Source organism: Pygoscelis adeliae, unplaced genomic scaffold, assembly GCF_000699105.1.
Source record: "Pygoscelis adeliae isolate BGI_AS28 unplaced genomic scaffold, ASM69910v1 Scaffold277, whole genome shotgun sequence".
NCBI lineage: Eukaryota > Metazoa > Chordata > Aves > Sphenisciformes > Spheniscidae > Pygoscelis > Pygoscelis adeliae.
In genome coordinates this window covers 1,350,396-1,364,448 of record NW_008825218.1, presented here as the reverse complement: position 1 = coordinate 1,364,448, position 14,053 = coordinate 1,350,396, and the positions used below count along the sequence as shown (strand labels likewise).

The 14,053-nt window shown below is 37.5% G+C and overlaps 1 protein-coding gene across 1 annotated transcript; it reads right to left on the bottom strand.

The window, feature by feature from the left end:
• Positions 1 to 814: 814 nt before the first annotated feature.
• On the bottom strand, positions 815 to 13,098 carry ATRIP (ATR interacting protein). Its single transcript, XM_009329271.1, has 12 exons — positions 13,020 to 13,098; positions 11,297 to 11,467; positions 10,527 to 10,642; positions 10,065 to 10,225; positions 8,570 to 8,665; positions 7,657 to 7,786; positions 5,745 to 6,476; positions 4,963 to 5,105; positions 4,258 to 4,349; positions 3,252 to 3,335; positions 2,732 to 2,981; positions 815 to 1,303 (listed from the first exon to the last, which is right to left on the bottom strand). The coding sequence occupies exons 1-12, from the start codon at positions 13,077 to 13,079 to the stop codon at positions 1,236 to 1,238; spliced, it is 2,103 nt and encodes a 700-aa protein (XP_009327546.1). The 5' UTR covers positions 13,080 to 13,098; the 3' UTR covers positions 815 to 1,235.
• Positions 13,099 to 14,053: the final 955 nt, after the last annotated feature.

The following is a 14,053-nucleotide window of genomic DNA, read 5'->3' as shown; positions in this document are numbered from 1 at the left end:
GCATAGCAGTTTCTGGGAAAGTTCTCTTCAAAAGTGAAAGCCAAGTCAAGAGCTTGTTCAGCACACTGGAGTGGGGCTCTGCCCAGGCACACCAGGGCAGGACACAGCCTTTTTGGGTTATGACCAGAGAACTGGATGTTTCCCAATTTTCCAAGTGCTTCCTTCCCACTGTAGCACTCTCTCTCCTCCTCCTGGTCCCTGGAGCCAGACATGTTCTGAATAAAGTATCTGTCAAAAAATGAAAAAAGCTTTCCAAATTACTTAAAAATACAAATCTGTAGGCTCCTTTTAGTAGTACTCATGCTTTCCTTTTTAGGGTCTAAGGTTCAGCTGATACCTACAGCTGATAATCATACACACTTGAAAGGGTATAGCAACAGTTCTTCCTCCAATCATCAGTGCTGTATCCTAGGAATGAGATGCTCATTCATCTTCACTGCAGTGCTTATCCAGATACTACAACCAAAAAAACCACCAGTCACTCTGCACACATTTAAACATCCTTCTCTTGCCTAGTAAGATAGAATGCTCTCCTCAACATTACCATCAAGGTAACTTTAAAAAAAAATAAGTTATAGTATTTTTTTGTTTTGGCATCTCAATAGTTACACTTGCAGCAGATTCATGAAACTGAGAAAAATGAGTGAACTCAGGTTATCATCACAGGGCTTTGAATTTCTTGCTCAGAACTGAACTGCCAACTAGAAGTTATTTCTAGAAAGGTTTTTAAAATTGCAGTACTGTTTACTAATATCAACATGAAAAATTTGGAAGTCAAGCAAGAAAGTGTTACAGCTGCAAGAGAAACAAGTATGTTCAAAAGACTTTCATATGAACTCAGTGATCCCAAACATCTCAGCGCATTCAGCATCATAAATTCAGCTGTAGTCACAGTAAAAAGGAGAACACAATAATGAAATTTCCATTCCATTCACAGCGATTTCATAAAGGATGAAATTCATAAACAGAATGAGTCATAAGCCATTGAGTGGTTTTGCACAGCAAAACAGTACATTGCAGTATAATTCTTACATCAGAATTTCTTTGCCTTCAGCTACATTTAGATGGTGCTTAAATAAAATAATCACAACAAAGAAATGTCTTAGTTGTGCTGCATTTGAGTGCAACCTTTAGATTATCACTTAATAAAATAGATTATTTAAATTTCAGATTTACACTGGCAATGATTATTATGATTTAGATGAGGAAGGACAGAGATCCTTGCTAGATGTTAGCTAGCTGGAGTCCGTTCCTTGGTCTTCTGCTTCTGGCTCAGGAGGATACAATTCATCCAAAATCAGCTCTGCAACAACAACAAAATCATGTTTCGGAGAGTCATTTTTCTACTTGATATAGTATAATTATAGCTGGTATCTGTTTGCATTTTAAAACATTCTGACTGTAGAAGGCTACAGCAAATCTCCTTTTTAAAGGTTCAATGCAAACAGGTCTTTAAATGTGCTTTTTGTCATACAAATTTCTCCCCCTCTTTTCTTTAATGCCTTTTTAGGTATTAAAGGAGAGAACTATCTTGGACAGTGAATTAAATTTAGCTATTAGTGGAAAAACAGTAAAGGGCACTGTTATTTTACAACTAGTTCTGACTACTTATTAAGTTTAAAACATCATTTTTGTTAACTAATTTTAAAAAGCCACTAGGACAAAAGCATAGTATTTTGTGTTTTAAAGGAAGAACCTGAATGCTAACTGCAGGTTTGCAAGCACACACGTGCACCACCATCCCCAAAATCACAAGCTGTTATGCTGTTTTGGTCCATTCCCAAGCATAACTAGACAGTGTTAGGCAAAGTTCTAGAAAAACCTCAGGACGCTCTAAGCAATCAGAATAGAACAAATACATGGCACACTGTTTAGCATCTCCAGAAAAGTCACTGTAACTAATAGTGGCATGCTTGTATGACCTGCCTTACTGATGCAATATGTACACAAACAACAAAGGATTTATCACTCCAGTTCTGAATAAGATCAGATGCCTTGTCTGGTATCTTGTAGCAAACCACATACTGACATAAGAGCACAATCTTCACATCAGCTCTACAACATGCATGTAAATAATGCCACGAGTGAACGAAGAAATGGCATCAAGGTACAAGGAGGAGAGAGAATTTCACACGATTAGCTCTCTCTAGGAAACGGACACCAGAAGTGTGCAAGGCAAGGGGCAAGTCCAGATGGACATGGGGCCGGGGCGAACAGCGGGTGATGGGGAAGAGGCGAGCGCAGCGCTGAGGTCCTGCGGGGCCGGATGAGCGGAGGCTTGGCGTCGCGGCGGTGGGGGGGGTGGGGGGGGGGGGGGAGGGACAGAGATGTTAAGGATGCAGGGGGGGAAAGAAACAATTGCAGAGAGAAGGTGGAATGCTGGTTGGAGACTTGGAATAATGATTTTTTGTTTGTTTGTTTTAAATAACGCATAGTGCAGATGATTGTTCTACTGAAGAGAGCTGGGGTATAGGATTTTGTTTGATTGGATAGTAGGGGCGTATTTCTATGGAGAGAAGAACAATCTAAAACTATTAAAGAACAGTAGAGTAGTGATTCAGTATAATGAAGATGGAGAAGCACTAGACTATGGACTGCCTTCAGAGGTCTGAGCAGCAAACATCCATGGTATTTGGTACATGGTACTTGTTAAATGAGGAAAGAGACAGAAGTGGAATTTCTATTTCTACAGCATGGAAAAAACCCAACGTTATCATTTGACTTGTTTTACCTTCACAGGCATTCAATTTTTGAGTCTTTTTGAGAATGGCTCTTATGCCCGGCATGGCTTGGTCATATTGATGGAGAACTTCCAAACAGTGTTCATGAAACAGTTTATCTTTCTGAGATAGGCTGTGTAAGAGTAAAACAGCATCCCTTAAAAACTGAATAATTTGTTCCTTATATGCACACAAGCTGTTCTCAGATCTTCTAATCTTCATCCACTGTCTATGTAACATTATAATTAGTGCCTTAACCGCCTGCAAGAGGAAAAAAAAGTGCCTCAATACACAAAGTAAAATTATAGGAGCGGAAAACTTGTTTTGTTATGAACTTTACTATTAATCTCTTCAAACTTCCAATTTCAGAATATTTTCTAGCAAGCAAAAGCAAGGTTCTTAGAAGGTGGCATCCTTTAAAGTACAGTACGCTTCTGTTTCATTGTAGCTAAAAAAAGGGCAAAAAGCTATTTCAGCATTGAGTACCTTTAAGTTCTCAGTAGATTAAACTCAGCCACTGTAGTGACGTACCTCAAGATTACATTGGCAGTCTGTACCAGGTAATAAAACCGCTGAACTGGAACACCGCATACACCTTGTCAGGAGTCTAACTGTCTATTACAAAAACACGCAGATTGCATTATAATGAGTACTAGGGTTCTGCAGAATTATCAAACAATTAAGCTGCAAATAAAGGGAGGTAGAAATGATATTTCATTACTAGTTTCAAACATTCTTGTTTTTTTCTTAACAGTTGATCTTTTTTACCCCAAAAAATTGTTGAAGTTTTTTTCCCTGTAAAACTTTACAGACATAGAATTTGCCTTGCACAGAAACCTATTCAACTTTCTGATGAGAAAGGCTAACGAGGTGCAGTGGGCCTTAATTCACTGCATACAAATAATATGTTTACACTTCATATAACAATGTAGGTAGGGGGATAATGAAAATGGTTCAAAATTCTTTCAAATGAGAGCAGAAGTGGAGCAAATAGAACCTCAAACAAGTCACCACTGTCAGTACAAACAATACAAATGGAGTTCAAAAGCTATTCTTCCTATATATACTCATGATTATTACACAGCAAGCTAGCATTTCCACTGAATACAATGAATATAATCCTAAGTCGGTACAGACTGCCTTTTATATGTAATAACTCATAAGATACAGTTCAGAAGTAATTAATACAATAAAAATGAATCATAGATCTTGCTTCCTTTTACTCCTCTATCGATCCAAAAGCAAAATAGAACTCAGTGTTGAAAATTTACAGCCATCCTAGGATCTTTCTTGCTTTTTCGGTGACTTAACTATGACTGTTACGACTGATGTTCTCTTTAAAAATAGTTACTGATTCAGTTTCAAGCAGCTACTCTTAAAAATCAATGTAATCCCTTACTGCAAGCCAATACTTTCAGTGTTCTATTTCAGCTGGAGAAAGAACTTGTTTTTGGACAATTTGTGCATTGCCCTGCTCCTCCCACTCCCCCAGCTGGAAATAGCAGGAAAAAGCATACGAACAAACAGCTGTGGTTACCTCTTGTTCCAGCTGAAGCCAAAGCATTTCAGATGCTGATTTATCTGGTCTTGATGTAATATACATATACAGTGCAAGAAGAAGGCAGGTGTCTGAAATAGAGATAACTGTTCTTTTCCCAACTAGTCAATTGTTTATGACAAAAATTAATTTTGTCACACAAGAAAACATTTCAGAAAATACATAGAGTGCTATCCTGGGACTCATGATACAGGCTCAACTTCTTGCTTTACTTCAGACATCTTAAGCAGTGCTGAAGAAACTAGTATCCCTAAACTTTATCTATGCATTTGTGGCAATTCTGTCCTACTTCACTCATAAGGAACAGGACAAAGACTATTTGTCATGCAGAGTACAGGAATCCCTAAACTCAACAGTGTCATGGGCACAGATAAATTAAACTTCAAAACTCCTCAAAAGCCCTTTTTTCCTCATCAACATTTAATATAATAAACATTAATCTGGAAAGTAGTTTTAAAAATCCACATGGGTATCAAAAGCTCTGTATGTAGAGAGACACCACAAGACAAAATACTCTTCAAACAAGAACTGAAACACTGCACTAGGAAACAAGTTTTCAGGTAACATAACAGGCCTTTTGCCTTTTGGGGTTTTAACACCTTGGAGCAAGGCCTGTTTGCATTACTTACTCATGCTAACTAACATTCAACTGATAACAGTTCTCTGTGTTATGCAGTCTTTTACCTGAATGAGAACAAAGTTGAGCAACCAACATGTGGTGTTGAGCAAGAATAGACAACAGTCTCACAGTCAAAAGGACAGCAGGCAAAGGGGTCTCCGGACACAGACAACGGAGCAGTATCTGGCTATTTAGTAAGTGCTGAAAACTTCAAAAGAAAACTCAGTTAGAAATGGGAAATGCACTGACAAGTTGAAAATGCACTTTCTTGTACACAGCAGCGTAATTTGTGCCTTTTTAGCCATTCAGAACATACCTGATCTCAGCTTACGTGTCATAAATACAAAGCATACTGAAAAACATACTCTGTTACATTGGGCAGTCAGTCTGCAATTCATTCTATGGTTGTGTATATTAGGCCATTAGCAAATGAAATGTCTCACTTTTGAGAGTGGTATTTTACCTACCAGAATGAGACCCTGTGCTTTCGTTCCTTATGCATCTCCCAGCAATCGCAAAAATCCCCAAATGAATGTTATAGATATTCTGATCAGCTGCACGTGGCCTTAAGAAGTTTTCTCACTTTCAAGTGACAGCTATGCAATGAGGCAACAGCATCTGCCTCATGTAAACATCATAAGCAAATCTTGTTACTGATCAGGGGTGATTATCACATTCATTAGCAGCAAAGGCAGTAGAAAGATCCTCAACTGCTTCTCTGAGAAATGTGATATTCTCTCATACATGTCAAAACTTCTACTGTTATCTGCACAAACTAGTTTCAACAGAGAATGAAAACTGCTAAACAACATAGTTCGAAATAATTTTAAAGCTATTACTGACTTACTTTATTAGCAAGTCCATTGTTGAATTTTCAGCTAATTTCACCAAAACTTTTAGGCTTTGGTTCAGTATACTATCAGTCTGGGAGCCTCTTGCAGCAGAAAAAGCTAAAACCTGAAGCAGCTTTTTAAACAAAGAATGTTGAGCTCGATCGTTATTGGGAGCATCCTGTGGAGCTACAGGCAGCCCTCCTTGCGTCCTCGTGTCTTCTTTATTATCACGCTGATTATCACACAACACATTTTTGTCCATCTTGGAAACCTGTTCATCTCCAGCAGCAGAACTTTTTTCCACTTCAGTAGATAGCAACGTGTGGACAACATCCCAGCTATAAAACACCAAATAATAAAGAATACCCAGTGATAGAACTGTAGTTTCTTCAAGAGACAACCTGAAGTCCTCCTTACTTGACACCATATTTGTGTTGGTTCTGGAAGAAGCAGCTGAATGGTTTCCACAAGAACCATTTAGTGACTTGTCCGCCAGTTGTACCGCTTGACAGTATGCACCAATATGGTGTTCTACCAAGGGCAAGAGATGCACGGCGCCTCGGATCTTGCAGCGTGTGAGGTGCAAGAACTCTCTCCGGCTTTCTGTTGGGCTTCCTTCAGGTAATCCTTCGTCCATAGCAATCAAGTTCAATCCTGTTATTGCAAGTTTTTGAGCTTCTCGCAGGGATACAAGAGGAGCAATTTCTTCTTGAGCTGTCCTGCTGCTGGGTAGTTGTGTGGACTTCCTATCCAAATAAAATTAAAAGAAGGGAAATACTTCAGAAGAAAAGGCAGAGAACATAGTTGAAATCTGAGTTAACCATATTCTGAATCAAATAATAGAAAGGCTAGAGTAGTAAAAACATAAATTGGGGGGAAAAAATCCTACTCCTTGATACCTGCATGGAAGAGCAATTTCAAAGCATTCCTAGGTCTTGTGAAAGTAGTCAGAGCTTACAGCTGAGTAACTTCAGCAGCTCACTATAAGCCATTATCTGAAACTACATTTCAAACATTGGCTTCCTGGTTTCATGCTTTTGATAACCTGTCATATATTCTTATCTTCCCCTGATGTTATTTGGTAGCTTCTGGGAAGAATGAGTATCTGTACATTACTGATCTGTAATATGTAGGGGCCTTTAAAGGACTACAACAACAATAAAGAATTATTTTCTTGGCCAGAGATGGGGGGGGGGAAGAGTTCAGCTATTAACGAGTCAAACTGCAGCTACAAAGGCCAAACGCGCCACCTCTACTTGCATAAATGGCAAGGGCAATGAGACATGAGCCTTGCTATGAACCCACAAAACACAAGAATTACTAATAAAATAACATATCAGAAAGGCAAAGGTATTTCAGGAGCTACAGTCTAATTCTTTAAAGTGAAAAACAATTATAATTTATATCCAATATTCATATTTAAAATTATTTACCGGTCACTATAAATATATCTTTGAAAATTGCACATAAATTGTACTTTGCAAATTGAACATAGTTTAGACTTTGAAGATATAAAGCTTACTGTTCTTTTAATCACATTTCCAACATTTTCTTCCCACTTAACTCATGATCATGTTTATATGCTTCCCTCATTGCAGCAGAAGTTTTATGTCCTTAAGTGGTTAACATCAGCAGCTGCTAACAGTCACTCCCAGGTTTTACAAAACATGTTTCCGTGCCTTCCCCTAATATATGATTAACCCAGTTTATCTCTTTGTGTTGTTCCACTGTTTAGTATCTATGATAATCAAAGATTAATAGTTAAAGATGCAGAATGACGTTCCAAATTTTGCATTAAATGACCTAAGAAAAACAGCATTTAACACAAGGAATGAGCTATCCTACATGGATAAGCATTTCTTAGTACAGAGAATGCCACTATACTAAGAACAGTCAGATACAGTTTAACAAAAAAATAAAACTTACGTATCCAAACCGTTAGGCTGCAATACAGCTCCAGGTAGAGGCTCAGAGTTGCTGCTAAGAAGATGGCAGAGTCCTAGTAATGACCCAGGGACAATGGGCTGCTTCATCAGTGCATTTAGTAAGATAGAACCTGAAAGGATACATAATTGTCTTTGGAGTAGCTTTACCATCAACTGCAACATCAGCCACAACAAAAAATTAATATTTCAAAAGATTAGCCTTATATATAGTGCTCTCAACCTCAAAATAATTTGTTCATTACAAATCTTCTTTCTCTACAAGAGAATGATTTTCAGAAAAATTAAGATACGATTTAAATATTAACCAGATTATATTTAGAGATATTTTAATTACAATCCCATATTAGCGAAATAGCTCTAGCCAAATGATCGTATATCCCAACCACCCTGATGACTTGTTCCAGTCCAGACATTAAAATTATATGATGCAATTCTATTCTGAATTGGAAATAAAATAGTACCCTGAAGACTTCCTGGTGTTGACTGTTGTAAGTGTTGCTTTATTGTTTTTACCTTCATTAAAAAAAAAAAAAAAGGCAGCACATTTTTCCTGGTTTTATATCGGTTTACAATAAAAAGCATAATATATTAATACTGAAAAAGCCAGCCTTGTAATAAGATGCCTCTTCATCCGTATCCTTCCATAAAGCAAAACCCAGGCAAACTTAAATAGAATAACAACATAAGAATGTTGTTAGGATACAAGATAATAATATAATCTGAAATGTTTTACTGCAAAATCACAACATTCAAAGCAAAAACTAGCAGAACACCCCTATTCTGTGCAGTGGCATTGTACGTAGCAGGCTCCTCAGCATGACGCTGCTTAGTAAAGGCATCTGAGCCGTTCCTCAGAAACGCTCGCTATTTCTGTATTAACAGAATTAAGTTACCTTGTGCGTTTCGTTTAGGTACAGAGTTGTAGGAACCATTTTTTCCCATTGCTTCATGCTTCACAGGTAAAACTTCAGGGTGGGTTATCTTACTGTCTAAAACAAACAGTAATTATGAGTCTAACATCAGAGCTATGTTGCTTATATATCTGTACCTATCCTGTACACACATTCAGTTAGCCATAGCTGTTATATAGTACGTAAACAGAGTAGACCAGTAAAAAGCATGTCTTGTGTAACTCAGATACATCAAACAGTAGTTAAGAGCTCTGATGCAAGTAGAATTGCTCCCCAAAATAAACTAGAAAAGTGAATAAAATTTCACCTTTACTGTCAGATGTTCTACAGATTGTTCAGTGCTCTTACTCTCAACTTTTAGAAAAAAACCAATACCTTAAGTTGAATTCGCACTACTAGCAGAGATTTACATGACTACGTTAGTTAAAAATCAACATATAATTCTAAAAAAAAAAAAGAGCATTTCATAATCTTTCAATCATCTATATATGTCACAATTACTAGCCAAACTGAAGCCAAAAGCCTTGCAGGGTTCAGAAGACAAATAATCAAGTGTGTTTTTCAAACAAAGAGGCATATTGAGTGTTATTACCATAACAAACAGTCAGGAGGCTGAAAAAATAGCAATACTAATGCTTTAAGGCTACTGTATTTTTCTTTTTGATGGAGTTCATACTGCCCATACAGTTTCAGATTGAATACTGGAACTGACAGCAATATCTCAGATTTTTCATGACTCTTACTGTAAGAATTAGTTGATGATACCCAAATTTCTTCCATTTATTATTTCCTATTGGAAACATGGCAGTCAGCTGCTATAAAAAAACCACCATTTTTGTTTCATATTACAGCAATCTTCAAATACATGCATATATTAATTTCCTAAGCTTTACTCAGTGAGATTCAAGATACAATTTTGTGAGAATTACTGCCCTACACATAAAAGAGGAAATGAGTATACTGTTTCAGTTGCTTCTTTCAATATGGCTAAATATGTACCCTTTAAAACAAAATCCCCAAAAAGGTCAGCTTTAAAGCCAAAACCACAAGGATACAAGAAATGCATTAGCTGACTAGCGGACTGATTCAAGAAATAGGCAAATTATTTCCTGTTCTTCTTTATTCAATGAGAAAGGCAGATTAACAATTTGGATATTTTAGTTCATCACATAATAAATGTAAGTTTTTCATTACGGCCAATAGCCGCTTCATCGTTGACATCTTGGCATCTGGTATATAGGCATTACCAAGGTATGAATTAAAATGATCTTGATGCAGATTTCAACTATTTAACAGCTATTTAACACCAATTGGTATAAAATGGAAAGAAATCTAAGCAAAACCAAAATAAAACAAATACTTGTTTTTCTCTACAGTGAACTTACTGAAACTGTTCAGTCACACAGTACAAAAATCCTTATCTAAGGCAGAAGGTTCATATGCAGCTAAAAATGCTGCAAGTTGTATATGGGTTTACCTTCTTTGATCGAAGTAGTCGGGGCAATCAAATTTCCTGAAGAACACGATGGTCTAGTGGACATTTCAGCACCAAAGGATTCCTTTGTAGGAAAAGATCTTTTTCCAGGCTGTGGAGAACATCCTTCTGATTTCACTTGTATTGCAAAATTCTTTTTAGGACTAAAATAAAAATCAAACACTTAGATGAATCAGTGTTTATTTTGTAATTATGTTATTAAACAATAAACAAGGATCTATTTACACTGATGTTTTAAAGGTACTTCACTATAAACTCTGCATTTCTGTCACAGATACAAGGAAGGCTCTTTTTGAGCAAATTCCATAGAGGTCAACTGCCGCCTTTGGCTGTATTTTTTAAAGACAACGGAGCTAAGAGTCACATGAAGAAAGAAAACCTCTTTAATAGTTTAAGCACACATGTTGTAAAAAGGAAAACAAATTCATTTTCTGAAACTCCTACCTTGGCGTTAAAACCGTTTGAGTAACATGTTTATTTCTTTCACAGTTCTGAAGTCGCGTTCTTAATTCATTCATTTCTGCATCTTTGAACTGCAACTCTGACTGTAATGACAGTAACTGAAAGAGAAATTAAAAAGACAGTTCTACTGTTACCGAATAATTTAGAGGTGTTATAACTGCAGAGCAACTAGGATTACTATAAGATTTCAAGATTACCATCTACTTACTGTGAACTCTGCATAAGATCTCCATTTTTATGTATGCTAGTCCAATTAATACTATCTTAGAACCAAGTGTCAAAATTTCAGGCAAGAAGCATATGACTTGTTAAGACAGACCAAGTGCCATGCAGAGCATGACTACAGTGAGGCCAATAACAGCAAACAGGACAAAAGCAGACACTGTCCTCTTCAGGGCTTTCAGAAAGATGACTGCAACAGCAACAGCAATCTGATCAGAGTCATAAAGCATATTCTGTCGCTTTTTTCCATTTTAAAATACATTCAAATTTTTATGTTCTTGGGATTGCGTAAAAAAAAAGCAACAAGTAAATGAAAACCTCTACCACTTGAATTTTACTCTCTTATTTTGGCAGAAGAAAACCCTCAGCAAGTTCTTACAAATGCTTTCTTCTAGGTAAGAAAATAAAAGCAAACATCGTTTGGAAATTTCACACAAATGTTCTTCCTTTGACTAGATGGTCTGTGACATCATTAAGTCATAAAATTGGCTTCTGCATGTGATGTGCAGGTAATTGACACGTTTACAAACCTTTTTGGAGAACTCTTTCTCTTTTTCACTTAAGGTCTGAGATTTTTGCTGTTCCAATAGCACGTATGATCTTTTCTGTTCCTCCATAGCATACTCCATCTGCTGCATTGAGTCACGCAAAATTTTAATTTCTCCATTTTTAGTAAGAATTTCATCCTGCATTTCTTTCAGCTGCAAACAGATGAATTCCATTAAAGGACATATATAACCAAAGTATGTATTTATATCATTATGTGGTTGAAAATGAGGTATATTTGTATTTTCTAGGGAGAAAAATGTTCCTGTAAGCCAGCTCAGAAATTCTGCAATGTTGCTTCTCATCTTTTCCTGATTAAATCAGGCTCAGCTACTGTTTTCTCTAACAGAATTGTAAAATGACAGCAAAGGCACGTCTTCATATACCGTGCCGGTATCTGTCAGAGACCATTCTTCTCTTTCCCCTTCTCTGTGATTACGTTCTTTTTTTGAAAAGTATTCTAGTCACGCACATCAATAATTTATTCATTGTTTGGATGATAACAATGATAATTTAATTATAGTATTTCATCTAGCATGGCAGCCAACAAGCACGCTGTCCTAAGACAAGCTACCACCCCCAGACAGTATCTTCACGACACATATAGTCTCTAATACTTTCTGAACAGCCATCACCACTCAGAGACAAACTTTGGAGAGATAATAAATGAGTTACTCGGAAAAACATGGAGAAAAAAAGCAGAAAGACACCTCTATACCACTATGTAAAATTATGGTTTACCCCCATGTTGAACATGGGTGTAGAGGTAGGAGCTTCCCCAATAAAGAGGGATATAATAGAGCTGGGAGAGATTCAGAGAACAGAGGTAAGGGTGACGAGAGAAAGGTAAATGGAGTAGGACAATCCCATCTGGGAGAAAGAACAGCTGTGAGGAAACAAAGGTCTATCGAGGTGTGAGTGCTATGCACAAGTTATTCCTTGTTTACTGCTTCTCATAACAGCCAAGACCCATCCACTGAAAATCACTAGGTGCAAAGTCCAAAATAAAATCAAAGAAGAAATTTCCTGACACAATGTGTTGTTAAGCTGCGGACCTCTTTCACGCTAAAAGGTATCCAAACCCAAATACACAAGCGTTTAAAAAAATACACTATAGACTATTAAATACAGGTATAATATTTCTGGATCAGGAAGTACCTACGTGAAATTTTACCAGAGGCTAAAAGACTATTCTGGTAAAATACCATCAAAAACTTGCTCAGATCTTATATTCTTCCTAAGTTGTCTGCCAAAAAAAAAAAAAAAAGGACTCAGTACGGGCATTTGTACCTTTCTTACTTTCCCACATCTACTTTTTCCCCGCAGTATCGTTCCATAAGGGATCATCAGAAGGTAAAGTAACGTAACACAACCTAAAAGTCACTTTACTTTCTCAAATCTTTAAGTTGCACAGAACAACCCTTGCTGACTAGCTGACAGGACAGAGGAGAATCGATTTGATAGGAAACTAGTAAAACTGACAAATTAGCATTTGCTAATCTGAAATGACCAAGAAATAAAATATTACTCTCACTCTTAATATTACTAGAGCTGTTTCTAGTATGACGCTTTTAATAGATCCATGGATTTCAAAGATTACTAATCAGCTTGATTAGAATGAAATACTTGGAACCGACCTTATCCCACCTTTCAGTTAGCCCTACCAAAAAATGTGATACTTAGAGGGGAGGGGAAGATATTGCTAACCTTCTGTTTAATTTCTTCGTGCTGTGCTTGCAGTACTTCGAACTGGAATGCATCTCTCATCAGACTATCTTCCGTACTGCTTCCTGTTGCAGAAAAAAGCCACGATCCGTTCTGAAGCACGGACGATGCATGTACATCACGCATGACTTAACATCAAGATTTTGTTATTTGCCGTCACGTATGCCTGAATATCCTAATGTTTATAGTGTCGCTACAAACAGGTAAATTGCACGCCTCTAATCACCACGGTAACTTTTTTAGAGCTTGTGCATCAATCCTTAAAACAGAGAAGAAAACCCTCCCCCCAAACATTTCTAATATCTTAAAACGGTTAAGGTGACCCGCAGTAAACGCAAGCATTTCCTGCAAGATAATTTTAGTTAATGCACCCTGCACAGATAAGAGTTAACTGAAAACTTTTTTTACCCGGAGAGATTACAAATGTTAGCATTGCTAAAACATACTTACAGGATTAAAGCCCCCTGTACTTAATTACGAACAAACCCCTGTATCCTGTATGCGTTTTCAAAGTAAACCTGAAAATCAACTGTTATAATATGAGACATATTATGCATTTACTAGTGAAAGTTAACGGTTAGGGAAAAAAAAAAAAAGGCTGGTAGCCAACATGCACGATACTGGAAACGATACTTAAAGCATGTTAAAAGTTTACGAAACTCGTTTGTTTTATTTAACACGTTGAACATGCAGTATCAACGTCACAGGTAAGCGTTACCACAGACATCACCAGAGAACAGGTCCCCAGGACTGTTAGTTTAATGCTACGTGACTGCCTGGACGTTATTTCTCGGGATCTTAACCAGCTCGGCGAACACCCGCCACGACGTTCTGATGGCCGGGTGGGATAACCGGCGGCAATTCCTGAAGGGATAGCAAACGTTTTCCCAAGCAGTCTGGTAGTGCAGGGCGGCTTCAGGAGCCCGGGCGACAGCATCAACCGCATCGCCTTCGACCCGAGACCGGCCTGCCCAGGCAAACGCGCACCCGCCCTCCCCCGCGGAGGCGGGCCACCG